Here is a 20,645-nt window from a genome sequence, read left to right on the forward strand (position 1 = left end):
AGTATTTAAAACAAGTAGGCAAAAATTATTAGTAAGACTATTAGAAGACCTGAGCAACCATGAACTAATTAATTTACAGAACACACCATACCAAATAATTGAAAAACACGCATTCTTTTCAAAAGCACATAAAATAATCACCCATAAGGATCATATGCTGGGTCATAAAATAATTCTCAATATATTTCAAAGGGAAAAATCTTACAGAGTATAGTGTCTTACTAGAACTGAATTAAATTAGAAATCCACAACAAGATATCTAGAAATTACCCAAATAGCTGGAAGTTAAACAATAGACTACTAAACAACCCACTGGCAAAATGAAATATCACAAAGAAAAATTCAAAATTATTTTGAACTTAATCCTAATGAGAAATACAATATATATTAAACGTATTATTTAAGGAGAAAATTTCATTAAAACATTTTATGAACCATGAACTGGAAAACTCATTTTCCTGGATGATTATTACAGCACTCAGTTCTACTTTTTTACTTTCTTGATGTGTCATTTTGGGGTTATATGGAAGTAAAATCCTGCAGTTTCCCAGTCTTGGCATTGCTGACCTTTGGAATGAATAATTCGCTGTTGTGGGGGGCTGTCGTGTGTATTTTAAGATGTTTAGCAGCACTCCCGGCCTCTACCTTGCTAGTAGCACCCCAACTCCAGACATTGTTAAATGTCCCCGGTATGGGGAGTAGAGGGGAACCAAGGGGGAGAATCTCCCTGGGATGAGAACATCAAACATCATGTTTGTGGTCAAATAAATATGGGTGGATTTCCAAACCTAACGCTTAAACCAACTTTGTTTCCATGGAGTTTAATCATTCTAAACTTCTGTATTTATTCATAGGTATACTTTGAAAACAGATAGTGCACACCAGGAGATTAAAATTATGTTTGCCATCAAGTCAAATCTCAGCACATATGACATGCTATTATCTGTTCAACTGTGCAAACATGGACTCTAAAGAAACTTATCGACTGAAATGACATCTTGTTATGGCTGAACTTCTTTAAAAAGTTTAATTTTTATGGTTTATAATCTTGTTTATATGAATTTATCATTATAAATAAAAAGTGTCAACCTTTATTTATTTCCCATTAAAATATGCTAATCATAGAAGGAGATTAGGATTAAACAATCTATTATTCTATTAATTGTCAAATATTCTCTTCTTTGACCTGTTGCTATCTGTGTACCATAAATATGATCTTTACCATATCTGGTTCTCAGTGTTCCCAATTGTGAAATAAGAAAATATAAATTTCTTGATAATTTAAACATGCAAAGTATGAAGTCCTACAAAAATTTACAGGCATCAATAATTTGAAGAAATATTGATATTTCCCTTAAATTCCCTTAATAGTCCCCTTAAGTTATTTATAATCTCTAGAATTGCCAGAAAGAATTAAAAAACATATTCAGATGATTTAATATGGATAGAGCCTTGAGGGAGAGAACAGAATGAAATACACGTAATTCTAATGCAGCTCTAGAAATAAGATGATACTTCTTAAGCAGAAATTTAGACTGATGTTGAGAAGGTGTAAGGTATTGCACAGCTACAGATAATATAATAACAGATAATATGATAGCCTACATATCTTGAAAAAAAAATTTTTACCCATACTAGCTTTTACCTGCTTTCATTGAATTATTAACCAAATATTTGTTAAGTGTGGCATATACTAATATCAGTACTTTAATGAGTATCCAATAAAACCACAGGTTCTTTTTCAAGAAGCTAGTTCTTAGTCTAGTTTAGGAGGCTCAGAATACAATGAAAGATAGGATTTAGACATGTGACAGTCAATGGCTTCTGTGAGAGTGAAAAAGAGGTCTGAAGGAATTACAACTCTAGGAATTAAATATACATTGTATGAAACATGTAGTCAGTCAAAATCTTAACAAAATAGTAGGACTTGTGTCATTAAAAAGGAGAGAGGTAAATGTCCTAAGCAGGGCACATAGCAAGAACAAGGCTCTAAGGCGTAGTTAAGCTTGAAATCTTTGGTATTCATGAGATAACTTGTCTACCAAGCAACAAGGTGTTGGGGAGTACGGGTTGCAGCAAGATTATAGAAGCCTCTTAATGCCAGATGGAAGAGTTTTAGCTTTATACACAGTAAATAAGTATCAAAAATTTTGAGATGAATTATATCATACAAGTACTTTGTAGAAAGATACACACAGTAACATGGAGTACAATGAATTCCAAATGGAGGATGGAAAAGAAAACCAGAAAGCAAAATCATTCTCAACATTCTTTTCAACCATAAAACACAGGATGACAAATTGGATTAATGCATCAATCGGTTTGTGAGTTTCTGTAAGCACTTTTCAAAAAAAGAGATGCCCAAATTTCTATTCTTTTATTATTCTCATTGATACAAATTATTCCAATGTATAAAATTCAATTTGGGGTTACAAACAGTAAAAAAAAAAAAAAACACCTTATTTTTTATACACACAAAATATTTAAAAAATAGAATATATATTAAAAGAGATTATTTTCCTGACTATTGAAGACATTCTATCACAATATTTATAATATATGAGGGAAAATATGTTCTTTTGTAACATCTCCGATTATGTAATGTAATGTCATACATATGACTACTCAAGTGTAAAACAGCTTAGCTGAACAAGATGACTCTTGTAGCTCTCGTTCAACACAGGTTACCTAAAAGCTCTGAACAAACATATTAGGGAATAAAAAACGTTGATAAAATGGCAAATTCTGTATTTTGAGTAATCTGAGGGCCAACCCTATCACCACCGTGCCCTTTGATTTTCTTGAGCAGGGATGTATTTCTTTGTGTATCAGATAACAATGTACTACTGCTTAAGAGCATGAGAAAAAGAGAGAGACTCCTAATCTCTCTTAAACCTGTGAACACTATAAACTTTCAGGCTTAATAACATGTCACAGTAATTTTAGTTCTCAAGGTAAACATCTATTTCCGTACAAACTTTGGTGAACATTGTTAAAGTACTTTGCAGTACTTTGGAAATGAAATCAGAAAATATTTTTCATAAAATTTCTTTGATTATTTCTTTTAAGCACTCTGATGCAAGGAACTGAAATGCAGTACATAATAAAAAACAAAACCAGCTTAAGGTATGAAGAGAATAAATAATCAAAATGTTTCTGTACCTTTAATGAAGTCTACACTGGAGACCAAGCAAAGTTAAGCAAAACAAAACAAAGCCAAACAAGAACAACTACAAAAATTGGCACTTACCCATATTTTGCAAAATTTGCCCAGCGTTTCATAATGGATCTACTCAAAATTTCCTCAGCTTTTGTGTAATTAACTCTTCTTTCCAGAGGTAAACCGAAGACAAATTCAATCTCATAACCATGCATCACTCCCATCCATTCTGGCCAAGGGAGTTTGGAAGATCGGTGTTCAAAATAGTAGAAAAAGGCATTGTTTCCCATATCTGAGAACTTTTTGGTGAACTCCAAGGCAGGGCATATGATATTATAATCCCCAACAACATCATCCAAGGCCTCACGGTAGTTTTCAGCTCTCTGATCATCTAACCAGTCCATGTAGTGGAAAAGGATCGATTCCTTTCCAAATTCACTCAATCCCGGAAAAAATATTTTTAAACCTTCTTGAAATTCTTTTCTAGTTATAATACTATTGTTATCTTTGCTGAAACCAGGAGCACCGTATACTAAAAATGCTGTCCCTTCATCTTTGTTAACACCCACCAAGATCTGGGTTTTTTTGAACTGTCCAAGTTGGAGTAGTGTGTCTGGCATGTCAGTGAGAAAATCACCATCCACAGTTGGACCAAAGTTTACTGACAAGAGCGTACCATAAGGGACAACAAATACTTCATTCAGAAGAATTTCCTGGGGATCTTTATTTCGAAGACATTTGATTATCTCAGTCTCATTTTCTCTAGAGCAACCAATAAATTTAGCTAAAGTCAATGTTCTGTTCCTAGCTTCATAAAGAGATGTCACTACCCAAGGGGAATTAGAGGATCCACTTTGCAGAATGGCTCTGGTAAACAATGGGTGGCTTCTAGGAGAAAGTAAATGAAGGCTAACTGAAGCTGCTCCTGCACTTTCTCCAAAGAGAGTTACACTCTTAGGATTTCCACCAAAGGCTGCTATATTTGTTTGGACCCACTGAAGGGCCAGCTGTTGATCAAATAAGCCCGTGTTTCCTGGTGCCTCAGGATTTCCCGGTAAAGCTAAGAATCCTAGGGCACCCACCCTATAGTTCATTGAAACCACAATAACTCTTTCAGTCCGTGCCAGAAACTTGCCATCATAAACATGCAAAGATGATGTCCCGGTCTGAAAACCACCACCATAGATCCATACCATGACAGTAGCATTTTTTGGTTTAGGTGCTGGAATCCACACATTCAGATATAAACAGTCTTCACTGAGGTCAGTGTTTGGGTTCCACATCTCTGATCCAAGGAAGCCTGGGAAACTTTGATCTGTGTTCTGATAGCAAGAATTTGCATATTTTGTGGCATTCCAAATATTGGGCCACTTGGTCAAGGACTGTGGCTTTTTGAATCGAAGTCTACCAAGAGGTGGTTGTGCATAGGGGATTCCAAGAAAGGCTGTTACTGTGCCCCCAAGAACTGGCAAGTTCATCCCTCTGACTTTTCCATTCTTGGTGGCAATTATGACGTCTTCTTCAGTGTGTGACTTCCCAAAGAGCACCCAGAGCAGAAGAAACCGCAAGAGAAATCTGATGTATATGATTGTACCCTTGCTCTGCATATTGGTTTCTGCAAGAGAGATAAGCGGGAAGTTTTAACAGCCTCATGCATCTAGTATTATATTTTATTGATGATAATTAACTAAAATTTAGTAGCTCTTATCAATCCTATAAATTATGAAAACTAATAAATCTGTTACTGCTTTTACGAAGACACGTAAAAAAACATAGAAAATGGTTGGAGATATTTCAGTTTTCAATTTAGAAATAAATGAGTGAAATGGAAAAGGAGAAATTATTTCAATTTGGAAAGATTCGTTTTCAAACCTCTGTAAGAAAGATGTAGTTTTTTAAGGAGGAAATTTGTCCAAGGCATTAGTATATATATATATATATATATATATATATATATATATATATATATATATATATATATATATACTTCTTTACCATACATAGCACCACCAAAGGTGGCATTAAGTGGTAGTCTACTTAATGATAGATATAATAGATTAAATTTCTACCATAGTTAGAAGAGGAAATACAAGCTTATATAGTCTCTGAAATATATACAGTTCTAATCATGGCTGGCTGGCTCTTGACAGTAGGTTAAGAACCTTTAAGGATCCTCAAACTTCTATTACTGCCTTTTTCTGTTTCCATGGTCCCTTCTGTGGTCTTTTTTGCCTAGTGGTTTCTTCCTCTATATAATTATAGCCTATGGTCAGAAGAGAATTTGGACAAGAAATTCACAGAATGTGAAGTAACAAAAAACTACAGTAGTTGCCATTTTTCCTACAAATTGTGAAAACTAACAAATCTGCTACCACTATAAAGGCCTACGGGAAAAACTGGAAAGGGAAAACTGGATATATACCAATTCCTCTGAAACTGAATAACCATGAAGGGCTTTTCTATCTGAATTATATTGTCAATGGAGATAACGTTAGATGTGGGAGAAGAAACTGACTTAGAAGAAATTTTACACGCAGGGATTACTCAACGCATGTCTGTTAATTTGTTAATTGATTAAAGCATGTGCAACTAGGGAGGGTAAATGTGCTAGCATGGTCAGATTTACTTGTATTTTGATAGTGGACGCGATGAGTGAAATAAGAGGATTAAAACTGAGAAATTACTGGGAAAAGTGGGGGAAGCAAAAGTAATCTTTGAGACCTATAAAATCATAACTATTTGGCATTTTATTAAATAATATTTATTAATGATATGAAGAGAACATTTGGGGAAATCAAATTTTCATTAAAAATTCATAATGCATACTTGAGTTTCTTTTAAATAAAAAAAAATTTAAATCAGATTCTGAAACTCCAAGTGGCAAAGAGGGACAGAAAAATGTAATGCAGATATCATTTGAAAGAACTAACATCTTTATATAACTGAAAGAAAAAAGAATATCTGATTAAAACTGTCAAATACAAACACTGATTCTCATCCACATAACAATAGCAAAGGTCCATACATGTATAAAATATTTTTATTATGTTTTGATAGTGTAATAATAAGTCCAACCTATGTGTCCAAGAAGCTAATCCTGTGAGCATTGAGAATTTGTATTAGTCTTTTTATTCTACTTTTTAAATTAAATTGTCTTAGAAGGCAGAGATTAAGACACTATCTATGGTGATAACTGTCTCAGATCTACGATCCTCACAGTTAATCAGCCTCATTCACCACTGCTCATAGGACAGCTACTGATCAAAAGTATTTTTTGATCCCCTAAAATATCTGAATAAACTAGTCCATTGTGTACACTGTTTTGTTCAGTGTCTAGTATTTATAGATATATCTCCATCTATACTTCTATCTCTGCCTCTATTTTTGCCTCTATCTTTGTCTATGTTTATGACTAGGTCTATATCTATATATTTATATCTAATTCTACTGATGTCCATATGTTTATGCATATATATACATATATATTTATACATAATGATTGTTATAAGGTTTAAATAAATCAAACCATGAGATTAATTTTTATGCTCTCAATTTTTTTTTTTTTAATAAATTTATTTATTTATTTTGGGCTGCATTGGGTCTTTGTTGCAGGCTTTCTCTAGTTACGGCGAGCGGGGGCCACTCTGCGCTGCAGTGCGCGGGCCTCACATTGCGGTGGCCTCTCTTGTTGCGGAGCACGGGCTCTAGGCACGTGGGCTTCAGTAGTTGTGGTGCACGGGCTTAGTTGCTCCACGGTATGTGGGATCTTCCCGGACCAGGGCTCGAACTTGTGTCCCCTGCATTGGCAGGCGGACTCTTAACCACTGCGCCACCAGGGAAGTCCCTATGCTCTCAATTTTGATACAACTGAATTTGTGCTAATACCAATAAAATATATTATTGAAGTATATAATATTTTAACACTATGTATATACTATTATAAAATTTAGCTATTATTATAATCATAACAAAAATGCAATTTATCTTCTAAAAATAATAAGTAAATAAAATGTCATAATAATATAAAGTTTCCTGTAAAGTTGACACTTACTAGTAAAATTTTATATTTCTGAGAGTTAGGAGTTTTAGAGACACTGCTACCACATACCACAGTTGTGTGTTTTTTTTTCTTCCTTCTGATAATTCCTAAGACATTTCTTCTAAATAAATGGAGGAGGGCATTTGGAAGAAAGCAAAGTGCTGTGATAGATTTTTTTTTTCATTTTTAAAAACTTGCTTTAGAAAGGAAAAGGAATTAAGATACAAAGCTGGTTTATTCTAAGCTGCATTTCAACAGATAAATTGCAGCCTTTTTGGTTGGACTCATTCCTGCCTTTGGTCTAGCTCAATCAATGTATTCTGAGTCTAATAAAGACAATCTTTTTTTTTTTATATATAAATCTTATTTTGTCTTTTAAACCATAAAACAAATCCTAATAATTTTTGCTTTCTGACATTTTTCAAACTTTCATTCTATTGTTTATTAATTTTATTGCACAGCAAATATAAAATTACTACCAAAATTTTGGTTTTGTATGTAATTAATAAATATAATAATTTTCATTGCACGTGTTATGAAAGGCTACTATAACATCTAAAAGGTTGTATTATCATCCCCATGTCATTTAGTTTGATTTATACTACTACTTCTTGTATGTTTTTATTTATATTTTGTGCTGAGGAGAACTTAATGTTATATAATATGATTTATATGAATAATAACTTGCTTTTTCGACAATGATATCTGTGAGTCATCACCTTGGTATTAGTAATACAAGTACTTACACCTTGTAATTGTAAATAATGTAATTAGTAACATTCAAAAAATCATTGTAAGCCTGTGTTTATTGCAAGAATGGCAATATAATTCCAATTCACTTTCATGGTAACTGTTGTAGTGTATTATATACCATATTATTAAATCTAGGTTTTAATAGGAAAATATGTTTATGTTCACATACTCATTGTTAGCATAGGCTAGTTTTTTTTTTTTTTTTTTAGCTGCAGTACTTTATTTAAGTAAGCATTATTTTGTTCTTTTCATAACCTGGTATTCTCTAGTTTCACATGTTGCACTGTGGTTTTACCATTAAGAGATGTTTATGTTTTTAATATATGCTATCACATGATTAAACAATCAAAAGAGAGACAAATATAAGAGACTAAGAAATGTTATTACTCTATATCTCTAAGTCTTTACTAATAATTAAAATATTCAATAAAATTTCATTTATTTCCTCCTATACTTTCTGGTGCAAATTGACTACTGGCACATTAAATAATTTAAACTCTGAGAACACATAACATGTTTATCATAAAGAATGGGGTAAAGTTTTATACCAAGGACAACTAAATATCTGAATTTAGATCAATTAACTTATTATAATAATCTTTAATATTTGATTAAAAGACAGAAGTTTTGTTTGGAATTGCAAAAGAGAATGGATGGGAGTGGGAAGAGAGAAAAACCTGAAAGACAATTAATACTATAGTGTTCCAAGTTTATCAAATGCTCCAGAATATCAAAATCTACTGGTAATTTTGGGAAAATATTCTAAACTTAAAAAAAAATTTTTAATTAAAAAAGGTAAAAAATAATTTCCTTCTTTTTGCATTCTTTTTTTTTTTCTTTTTGCATTCTTAATTCAATTTTGAAAGTGTCGAAATTCCTTGACTGATTTTTAAAATATGTAAGGTTATGCTATAAGATATGGGTGCAATCAAATTATTGATATAAAGAGCTATTTATTTGCCATTATTTGCCATAATTGGATATCAACCAAATTTTCAAAATAATTGGCCAGTCAAGGACTTCTTAAAGGATGGTCATGCAAAAATTGATAATAGTATTCTCTGAATGTAATTTTCCTGTCTTTTAAAAAGTTTTATTAGAATATATATTTCTGTATAAAAATAGACTGTTAAAATGGTGGGGAAAGAGCCATCTAGAAAATACGATCTAGAACAAGTGCCACTAAAATGTATTTAGTTCAATTAAAACAACTGAGCCTTTATACCAAACCTAAAGAGCTTGTATTGTTGTAGGCTAAGTGAAGTGGGGAACTGAGGAAGTCTGTTTTTAAATAGACTATACCACTGTCTTTCAGGGACCCTTCAGATACCCAATAGGCACTAAAAGGATGTGTATACATAGAAGACACTATATTAGGCATGAGAAACAGATCTGTAACTGTCCTCAATCAGGAAGAACATCCACAAACTTTTCATTGTGTGAACAATTTGAACATTTAATATTAGAGAGATATCTTGGGTCTTCTTTGAAAGTTCAATCTGTTCTTAGGTTGACATCTATCCAATTATAATTCTCCAACGTTTGAAACAGTTTAGTTTTGATAAGAATGAGCAGATTTTGGCATGAAAGCATTAAAATGAAGACAGCATACAATTTAAGTATATATTATTAATTGTTACCAAGAAATAAATCAAAGCACAAACTAAATTTGTAACTAAGATATCATTTGCTAAGATATTATTAGCTTATTATTATATTAATAGCTTATATATTATTATTATTATATTATATTATATTATTAGCTTATATTCTAAAAACTGAAATGTGGAGTAGATCCCAAATATTTTCTTACAATTAAAGAAGCAGGACATTAAAAACAAACAACAACAACAGGTTTAGGAAAATAAAACAGAACTTTGCAAATCCAATTAGAAATTTAGTTTGCTTCCAAAAGGTCACGTTATTTCAAATACACTGAGAATTCTAAAGATGTCATTTAAAGTAAAAGTCACTCTTTAAAAGCCCATGCTTATCCTTAAACAAAGTAACTATTTATATAAGTGAAATGTAATATTTATCATAGATATGAGATAGCTTATATTATGGAAGCATTACACAGCCTAGTGACAGTAACTCCTAATTGAGTTTATTATCATGCAATATCTTCATAAAAATGTGGAAGAGATAACTTTAATTTTTTTAATTACAAATAAAAATCGTAAATAATGAAATAATTTTGCTCACATTTCAGTTTACTTTTAATCATTCATATATTTTATACTCAATGCTTAATCCTCTGGTTAAACAAGAACTGATATCAAAATAAAGGTAGAGTTACAAAATCATAGGATGAGCAGAAAGTCAATATTTGCTTATTATTTCCATAATAATAAAATAATAGCAAATGTAAAATATTTTGCTATAAACACACATATTAAAAGAAAAAGAACAAACAGGGCAAATGGGACAAAAGTTTGTAAATCAAATCGGGAAATAGATTTCTCCTTTTAGAGAAAAGAAACTTAGACTTTTTCTTTGCCAATTGATATTGTTAAAGTTTCAGATGACAAAATGTTAAGTACCCTGTAGAGCCAGACAATAACTATTCATTTCAAACCACTTTTAAAAAAGAAAAAAATAGAGAGTAAGACTGGTCAAAAAACACTTTTGTTACTCTTTTAAGGAGAAATTCACTAAACAGTGCATTTAAGGGTAAAACACAGCATAAAGCGTTTTCCCTTAGAGGGTGCATTAGGAACATATATTACAGTGATTCCACAAGTGCTATGGTCCTTTATACAAAGTTGAATAAATCCATTATTTCCTTAGCAGTTAAATGGCCGCAGTCTGCGTTCCCTGAATAATCGGAAGATTTGATGTATGTGACTGCTCCCTTACTTCATCTGTCCCATTTGCAGTGACTGTCTCCCACAGAGCACCAAAGGGGCACAGCAAACACGTGAAGGGCTCACGTTCCTCCCACAGAATGAGCTTCACAGTAACTTGCATCTCTAACAGGAAGATGTAAATTCAGAGCAACTTACCCGACCCACTGCAATGAAGATGATAAAGTTTACAAGGAATGGAAATCATATAATACTTCAGGGAAATGCAGTAAGCAGCTTCTGCTCCAGCCTGCAAATTGGACTGCACTGACATTACAATCAACTGTTACTGACAAAGCTCGCGAGAGTTGGCAGCTGCAACTTGATCTAGAGGCAGCCAATCTTTACTTTCTGACATCTGTTCAGAGGCTAATTGTATGAATGCAGTAGTGATTCATTTACAGAAGTATTACCGGCGTCATGCTTTACGATTGCAGGCGCTCATCTAACAGTGAAGAAAAAAAAGACACAGAGCTTCATTAACAGACGCTGAAATTGAACAGCAAATACACAGGTTATTTTTGTTTGTTTTCTTAAACACTACCAGAACTTTTAAGATTTTTTTTCTCCTTTAAGGAATATACATTTTTCTTATGCTTGTTTTGATTTAAAGATATACATGTTGCTTTAAAGAAATGCTGTTATTGAAATCTTTGTACCTTCAATCCGTGGCAATCATGGTGCTATAAAGGAGTGTAAAAGATTAAATAGGAAACTAATTACTCTGTAGATAAAGCTATGAAAATCAAAAGACTAGTTATATACACACACACACACAAAAAGACTAGTTATATGAATGAATGAATGTCTCTGATACGTATGTCCTTCCAGCTCCCACACCCCAACACTCATTTAAGTCATACAGATCTCAGCGTTGGTAACTTCCTAATCGGCGACCCTGCAAGCAGTCAAGTGTAATGAGAAGCCACAGACTTTCTGGTTGAGACAAGGAAAATAAAATACAATGAACAATCAGCACTAAACTTTATAGAAAAACACATTTGTCAGCTGAAAGGATGTATTTATGTCTTTCAACCTTATCTTCTTTGACTTAGATATTTGGGAAAATGAAAAGACAAAATACAAAAAAAAAACTTCTTATAAACTGCTTAATGCCTGACTTCTCAATGCAGTTATATTCTTTATCTCCCTCAAATGATCACTTTCACTTTTAAATCTCTCATTTTGGGGCTTACTATGGACTAACCAGTAGGCATGTAATTGTGGATAAGCCCATTTTTTATTTTTAAAACATGGTGTTTAAAATTTCAAACATGCAAAGGTAAGAACTGTCATTTGTTATTAACACTACTCTGTGCCAGTCATTGTAATTGACAGTTTACATAAATTATTTTATTTTACTCCAACAAAATATATGAGTTAATATATGAATTAATATGAATTCCAGTGTATGAATTAAATATTATTAATCACATTTTCAGATGAGGACACTAAGGCTTTTAAAGATCAGAAACTTGGCTATATATATCCTACCACTAGTAAGGGTTGGAATCAGAATTTTAACCTAGATTTGTCTGATGTCGTTCCATGTCAACTGTTTCCAAGATAATGACCACTTTGGTCTTTTAAAATTATCTTTTCTGGGAAAATTTCTGCTTAGGAGGTATTTATTAGACAATGAATGTCACAATCACAATGATTTATATTGTATTTAGAATATAGTTTATGTAATGACAACCTAGCAACACAAAAGTTACAGAGTATATGGTCTATCTAAAAGGAGAAAAAGATTTTTTCAAAGGTGGTACACTGACAATCATGCAATGGATAGTAACGTGATGGTGTTTCTGTTTAAAATGTAGTCATTCTGGTGGCCCATGTGAAACAGAGTTCATTGGTTTAATATGTGATTTTTTTTAATCCAAACGTCAAAATTCTTCTCTCCAACACAGCTCCACTGCACTGTTCTCTGTACTGGCATGTGGTTGGTCTTATTCTCAAATCCTGCAATTATACCATAATTTGTTGCACCGTTTGTTACTTATATGATGATAATAATAATTTGCATACACTACTATTTGTAAACACTGTTCTAAGCCTTTGAATACATTAACTCTTTTAAAACTCAAAACCATCTTTTAAGTAAGTACCATTATTATCCCTATTTTATGGTTGAGGAAATTTATCCACAATGTGTTTTAGTAACTTACCAAGAATCATACAGGTAATAAAAGTATTTTCTAATTTTTTAAATGTAAACACTTGCAATTGGCATTTTTGCAACTTTCACTTGTTTTCTTAATTTATTTTCCCAGAAGTGGAATAACTGAACTTGACTAGTAGAATGTGGATTTTTTGTTTGTTTGTTTTTGCAATTTTATGAGGTTCTCAATAGACTGTGGAATAAGAAGAGGTTTCCAACAGTTCTGGCAAAAGGGAAAATGTTCTTAATAGCAATAAATCTGAACAAGTCTCTGGAGCCAAGAGACTAGACATTCATACCTGGATGTGGCAGGTGAGGTATTTAAAGGTAGATTTCTTGACAAATTTTAAAAGTGCCCAGCCCTGCAAGCAAAAAGAATTCTTTAAGAGTACGGCAACACCTAATATTGGAAGTGCCTGCAGGCAGTAGTATCAGTAAATGATAAAACAAAGATCTCTTGGAGTTAAGGGAGAGTGAATGACAGGGAATCTGAAGTAGCCCTGTGTTATTTAGACCAGGATATAGGTATTTTGTGTAAAAAGTTCTGGAAAGAGGTTTATAAACCCAAACAATTTGGTTACAGTCTAGATCACTAGACTCTAAGAAGATAATTAAAATCAACAACAAGCTACAGCTTCTGAGGAAATATGGTACCAAGCCCAATTTCATGGAAGGTGCAAAGACAAAAGAATCAAAGTACGGAAATAAACTCTGAAACTAAATTATTCAGGGCTTGAGCAAAGAAAGAAGGAGAAACTCATATTTTAAACATGAAAAAAGAGACAGAGAAGAAGAGCCCTTCTTTGTTTAAAATCTAATTTATTGAATAAGCTTAAATTTACTCTTACCAAGCACTTGATTAATCTTGGAGTTCTACTCTCAGAAAAAAATTCTACATTAGCATGCCACCAAATCAATCTTGGTGCTCTTTAAAAATCCTGGAGTGGGATATTTAAACTAACCTCCTATGTGAGACTGATTTGGGAAGTTCACAGGCCACGCTGAGAGGCAGAGTCCTGGGGATTGGCTCATCAGGAAATTGTTATCATATCATGTTTATGGTTTATCTTTTTTCTCCTATTTACTCATGTGCAATTTTGCTCTCTACTTTAGCTAATTTGGAAATGCGTCAAATATAATATTTTGTAGTCTACTTTCATATAACTAATGCTATCAAATATTTTTCTTCAACTTAATTTCATTGCCTGTATATTGATCATTTTTATGGATGTACTATAATTTATCTAACTCTTTTTTTTGTTGTTGTAAAGGTAGATTGCTTTAAACTGATCATGGAAATAGTAATACAAAAATGGGTGTAACAATTGTAGATATTTTTACACATTTCTGATTTTTTATGGAATAATTAAATCAGAATTGTTCAAAAGTTATGTACACTTTTATGGCTAAGACACATACCACCAACTACTTCCACAAAATATTATCAATTTGTATTCTCACTGGCAATCTAATGTGTCTCCTTTAGGTTCAAAAGACAGTTGACTATCATATATTTTCCTATTTTTCCATTTTGCTTGATAAAATATGACTTTATGTTTAATTCATTTGCTATTATTGTGATCAACCATATTTTCATGTGTTTATCAGTTTCCTGAAATATAACATTTTAATTTAGATATAATTTCTAATTGTGGAAAACTTTCAAAACACTGTAAAGAACTCTCATTTACCCAGATTCACCACATGTTAATATTTTGACCCATTTTTAATATCATGTTCTCTTTCTTCATGAAAATGTGTATGATAATATATGTATGTACATATATGTGACTATAATTTTTTCTGAGTTATTTCAGTGTTATTTGCAGGAATCACATTCCTGTATCCCTAAACACTCCTTTAAGATCTATGGAAATCCACCTGCTGTAGATATAAGTGAATTTAATCAGCAGTCTGATAAATAGACTACAAAACTTAACAGCCCTGTTACTGAGGGATATGTCTAATTTAGAGAAGAAGGACAACTAATATATGTAGAAGGAATAATATGTTAGAAATGAAAATTTAACAAACTGTGATGAAAATTGGGTTGGGCAAGAATGAACAACTGGTATTAAAATCATTAAGTGTATGATTGATGGAGAACTAGATATTTGACATTCCTCAGAAATCACACATATTACATTCAGAATTTCATAACTTAAGCAGAGGGTCAAATTTGTATCATGTATGGTGAGGTCTATGGAATATTAGGCATACAACAGGACCTATTCCATCTGAAATGTTTTAAATTGAATTACATTTTTTATCAGCAAACTTTAAGATTTGACTTACACTTTATGTGAAATAGAGAAAATCAATGAACAAAATAAATTATATCACAATAAAGTAATCAGACAACTCCTGAAAGTGGGACATTCTGGCCTGGTCACTTCAACAAAACAGTGAAGAAAGTTTATCTACAAGACTGGGCAAGATGTAAGGGACATGATCAGATTCAGTGCATGGTACAGATTAGGAACGGGTTTGTATATCAGAAAGGATATTTGGGGGGTCAGTTTGGAAATCTGAATAATTTCTGGCTATTAGATTAGATGAGAATAACTGTGGTGAAAATTCATGATTAAAAGAAGTACGTAGCAGGACACTATGAAAAACGTGATTCCATTGTGGTGTGTGTGCACACGTACATACACAGAGAAAGATTTGGAAGGGTATGCATTAGAATATTAATGGTGGTTATTACTACATAGTGAGTGTATAGACTATTTCTAAATGTTTCATCTCTATTTTCCAATTTTCTGTAATGCTAATGTACTGTTCCTATCATCATCATTTATATATATCAAAATAGAAAGTCAAATTTAAATAAATAACAGTCAAAATTTTCACTCTGCACTTCATTTCCAGGTGATCTAACGAGATTGTATCTTGTGTTAATTGTTTCAGAGTATTGGGAAGCGGCAAAGCCCCCCATTTGATAATACTGAAATGATATACACTTCATGGCAAAACAAGTTAAGGACAATTAAAAAAAAAAAAAAAAAAGACAAGTTGCAGTTTGAAGAAGCTGGAGCAAAGAGATTTTAGGTTGAGGTGAGGTAAATAAGATGAGAGGCAGACTCAAGATAAAGGAAAGGGAGTGAGTTGGAGAGCCACCCTAAAGAGTAGAAATGTGGAGTTATACACATAGGAAAGACTTTGAGGAAGGTAGATATTTGTAGTGAGGTGTAAATCCCTCCTGAGAATCCTCAAACTTGTTAGTAGAGACTAACATTGTTTTTTAATGGTTCTGGAGCAAATGTGTGTGTGTCTGTGTGTGTGTGTGTGCGCGTGTGTGTAGAACTAGAGAGACACTGGCTGCAAGATTATGCTAGCTGGGACTTAGACAGGAAGAAAGACAGATATATATAGTATATAAAATAAAATAGTTATGCTACGATATTTGTTAGGTGGGAAAGTGTAACATTGTGTGTTCTTCCTCTATTTCTATAATTTGAAAAACTTCCTAATTTGCATGTAACATATTTAAGTTAAAAAATAAGCTTTTGGGGCTTCCCTGGTGGCGCAGTGGTTGAGAATCTGCCTGCCAATGCAGGGGACACGGGTTCGAGCCCTGGTCTGGGAAGATCCCACATGCCGCAGAGCAAATAGGCCCGTGAGCCACAACTACTGAGCCTGCGCGTCTGGAGCCTGTGCTCCGCAACGGGAGAGGCCGCGATAGTGAGAGGCCCGCGCACCGCGATGAAGAGTGGTCCCTGCTTGCCACAACTAGAGAAAGCCCTCGCATAGAAACGAAGACCCAACACAGCCAAAAAAATAAAGTAAGTAAGTAAATAAATAAGTCAGGAGCTCTTTAAAAAAAATAATAATAATAAAAATAATAATAATAAGCCTTTTATTAAACAATTTTGATCATTCTAAGAGCACATTTTGGAGTCATCCACGACCTCTGAGACAAGAGTTGAAAAAGAGCAACAGGTGGCACCTTCCCCAGAATGGTCTTGCCTTCATTCCCAAGGTAATCTCATCTCAGTTTTTTTTTTTTTTTCCTGACGATCTTCTGTTCTATGTCTTCTTTCCCTGTATCTCCTTTGCAATATTTCCAGATACCTCTCTTTCTGCTTTTTCTTTGAAACTTTATTACTCTAGGATGACGTTGCAAATGCCAAAATTCAAATCTTGTCTTTAGGGAGAGTAGGGAGAAATAGTGTCAAAAGCCACAAGGCAGAAACTCTGAACTGCTGGCATTCACCTCTGTTTTGCAACTGGATTACGAATGTAATGCCAAATATTCTGACTAATTAGCTAAGCACTGGATTGCCAGTGCATTACTGCAGTTACTAAATATAATCAGGCAACTAATAATTAATCTTGCCATGTCAGTATAATCTGTATCTTAATATTGTTTTTGAGTCTGTTCATATTTGGTGATCATATTCACAGAATGATTTTATCATACAAAGGAATTTTATTCGGAGTATATTCCTAAGTATGGAGAGGTTTGTTTTGCTGGCCAGGAGAAAACTTATATCAAAATAATTGCTGCCTCCAAGTCATGATTCTACCTTTGATTTCCTCCTTAAACCCATCAGATGGCACTTTAGTTCTCTGTATAATCATTCTGATGTCGGATTTCTGGCTCTGTTTAAAAGATCAACATGACATAAGTAGATAAGTGCTACAAATGCCAAGAAATATGACTTGAAAGCACAACCTATTCATAGACCTTACAAATTATTCTTCTACAAATAGATATACATATCTAAATTATTTTTATCCAGTAATTCTTAAAATTATGGATGCATAAGCTTATGTAAGCCATATAGGTGGACACAGAAAAGACATTAGGAGCCTTCAAGAGAGAATATGTATTTTTGTCTTGTGTATTTCATTAAATTTGGGGGAAAAAATCACATGAAGTAATGTCTGGAAAAGCATGTAATAAATTATAATGTTATTGCATAGCTCTATTGTATAGTTTATAAATATAACTAACCAGAAAATATTTTGATTTCTATTGCTAATCATTCTCTGTTTCCCAAAGCACAATAAAATTGTATCACCAACAGTGATCCGGCTCCGGTTCTTCTTACCTGGTCTTAGAGAAGTAAGAAATGCCCCTAGGTCTGTTACCATAGCCTATCAGTGGAGGATTTTCAAAAGCATCAGCATCAAAGTATAAAAGCAAACATAAGTACATTTAAGGGCAGTCACAACAATCTTTTTTTTTTTTTAATTTTTATTTATTTATTTATTTATGGCTGTGTTGGGTCTTCGTTTCTGTGCGAGGGCTTTCTCTAGTTGCAGCAAGTGGGGGCCACTCTTCATCGCGGTGCGCAGGCCTCTCATTATCGCGGCCTCTCTTGATGCGGAGCACAGGCTTCAGACCCGCAGGCTCAGCAATTGTGGCTCACGGGCCTAGTTGCTCCGCGGCATGTGGGATCTTCCCAGACCAGGGCTCGAACCCGTGTCCCCTGCATTAGCAGGCAGATTCTCAACCACTGCGCCACTAGGGAAGCCCCAGTCACAACAATCTTAAACAAGGATGGCCATATCCCAAGAATACATTACTTTTTAAGCAAAAATGTGAAAATAAAAGGATGGATGTTTAGTCCTATTTCTATTTCTCCTTCTTTTGATCTGCATCACTCAAATAAATAGTCGTTTTTAAGTGAATGTTACACTCTGATTACTTCAGTTAAATTCAACTGAATAGGCCAGGGTAAATGGTCCGAGAAAAAAGAGAGAGGGTGCTTTTCGAGTAAATACCTTACTGTAGTTCTTTAAGTGCTAATTTTCTCGTGTCACCCTCCTATATTTGTTTATAAAATGGACAATCATTTGTATATCTTTGTATTGACAGCACCTTGCAAGTTGCTTGGTACATAGTAGATTATAAAAATTTGGTAGTTGTTTGAATGTATAAATAAATGTATAAAACATGTAGATTGTTTTTCTCAAATACTATTTTATTAATACAGTGTGCCTATTCCTCTAAGAGTTTCATTGTTAGACACAGGAAGTACACTTTTTTTTTTAATAAATTTATTTTATGTATTTATTTTTGGCTGCGTTGGGTCTTCGTTGCTGCATGCGGGCTTTCTCTAGTTGCGGTGAGCCATGGCTACTCTTCGTTGCGGTGCACGGGCTTCTCATTGCAGTGGCTTCTCTCCTTGCGGAGCACAGGCTCTAGGTGCGCAGGCTTCAGTAGTTGCAGCACGTGGGCTCAGTAGCTGTGGCGCATGGGCTTAGTTACTCCGCGGCATGTGGGATCTTCCCGGACCAGAGATCGAACCTGTGTTCCCTGCATTGGCAGGCGGATTCTTAACCACTGCACCACCAGGGAAGTCCCTACACTTTTTTTAAAAAAAGAAAAAAATATTTCTTATCATTGGGGATATTTTTTGAAGTCATTCATCTATTATCGGTGGTTACCTACTACAGGGATTTGCCAATATCTTTCCCCATGGCATTTTCTGAACCAGTTCTATTCCACCTGGATACACCCAATGAAGCAATTTATATGAAAGTTAGACATGTCTCTTTTGTCTAAGGAATGCAATAGAAGGTCTGAAATATCAAATTCAGGAAGATATTCTTGAATTAGTCACACACATTCCTAAGGTGGGTTATGCTGATTGTGGTAGTCATGAAATACAATGACAAAGACACTTCCTGGGATGTATAGGTACACCATGATTATAGTTCATATGCATTAGTGATTATAATTGAAATCAACACCTTACTATTCTTGCATCAAGGAAGATTTGTGTTAAATTTCACCACACCCAAGGTTAACAACAGCCAATTATTTAGGATATTTTGAAAGCAAACTGTTAGCAGTATTTTGAGAACATTTTGATAGGAACTTAAGTTTTTACTTAAATTTTACAATATTTAATGGGACTCAGCTTTCTCAAATTGCAGACCTGTACTTCCTTTGTCTGGAACACTCCTGGTATATGCTTGTTTTCTCTGCATGATTATTAATAGTGCTGCCATTATGCTCAGAAATTTAAAGACAAAGTATGGAGGCCCCTACTGACTGACGAAAATGGGTCCATGAGAAACGTACATATACCTAAGTAATAAAGGACAAATATTAATCCAGAGTTTTCAGTACATTGTTTTATGTAATGACATAGCTGGTAATGACATATATATTCCATCCAAGTAAAGAATGGTATCCTTTCTTATGAGGTCCCTCTGTAAACAAAGCAAGATCTTCAAAGTTTTATTGGAGTAATTACTATTCATCCTGTTTTCTTCGATGCATTGTCAAGGCATTTCTTCACCACTAGGATAAGCCTGGCATACGAAGGATTTATTGACTGTGTAGTCTGGGCTGTGACATCGTGATGAGCACAAACCCTGCTTCTTGCCACTCACACTTCACCTTAGAGTGTTGCTGCTGTGCTTAGCAACAGAATGCCAGATGGCACGGAGACATCAATTGATTAGTGCTCAAGAACAATGTCACCTACCAGAACAGACTACAGGCAAATTGACAAAGACAATGCTGTGTTTGCAGGCCTAAATGAAGAAGCCCTTTAAATAGATTTATGGTTGCATTTTAAAAATGTGTGCTGTTTGGAAGCTTTTGTTTGTAGGATAAGGCTACAATCTTAATTATATAATTATGCATGTTTTGCCCGAGTCTGTTCTTTAGTGCTTCATCCTTTTAACTTGTATACACTAGAAAGATAATATAGCATATAA

General features: G+C 33.6%; 1 protein-coding gene across 1 annotated transcript in view; it reads right to left on the reverse strand.

The window, feature by feature from the left end:
* BCHE (butyrylcholinesterase) overlaps positions 1-11,081 on the reverse strand; it is an 83,381-nt gene extending 72,300 nt beyond the window's left edge. Inside the window, exons 1-2 of the mRNA XM_007197554.3 lie at positions 10,958-11,081; positions 3,251-4,775 (exon numbers count right to left, since the gene is read on the reverse strand). Coding sequence (XP_007197616.3) covers positions 3,251-4,775; positions 10,958-11,072 — 1,640 coding nt within the window. The 5' untranslated portion in view covers positions 11,073-11,081. The remainder of the gene's footprint in view (positions 1-3,250; positions 4,776-10,957) is intronic.
* Positions 11,082-20,645: the final 9,564 nt, after the last annotated feature.

The sequence above is a fragment of the Balaenoptera acutorostrata genome, chromosome 4 (assembly GCF_949987535.1).
Source record: "Balaenoptera acutorostrata chromosome 4, mBalAcu1.1, whole genome shotgun sequence".
NCBI lineage: Eukaryota > Metazoa > Chordata > Mammalia > Artiodactyla > Balaenopteridae > Balaenoptera > Balaenoptera acutorostrata.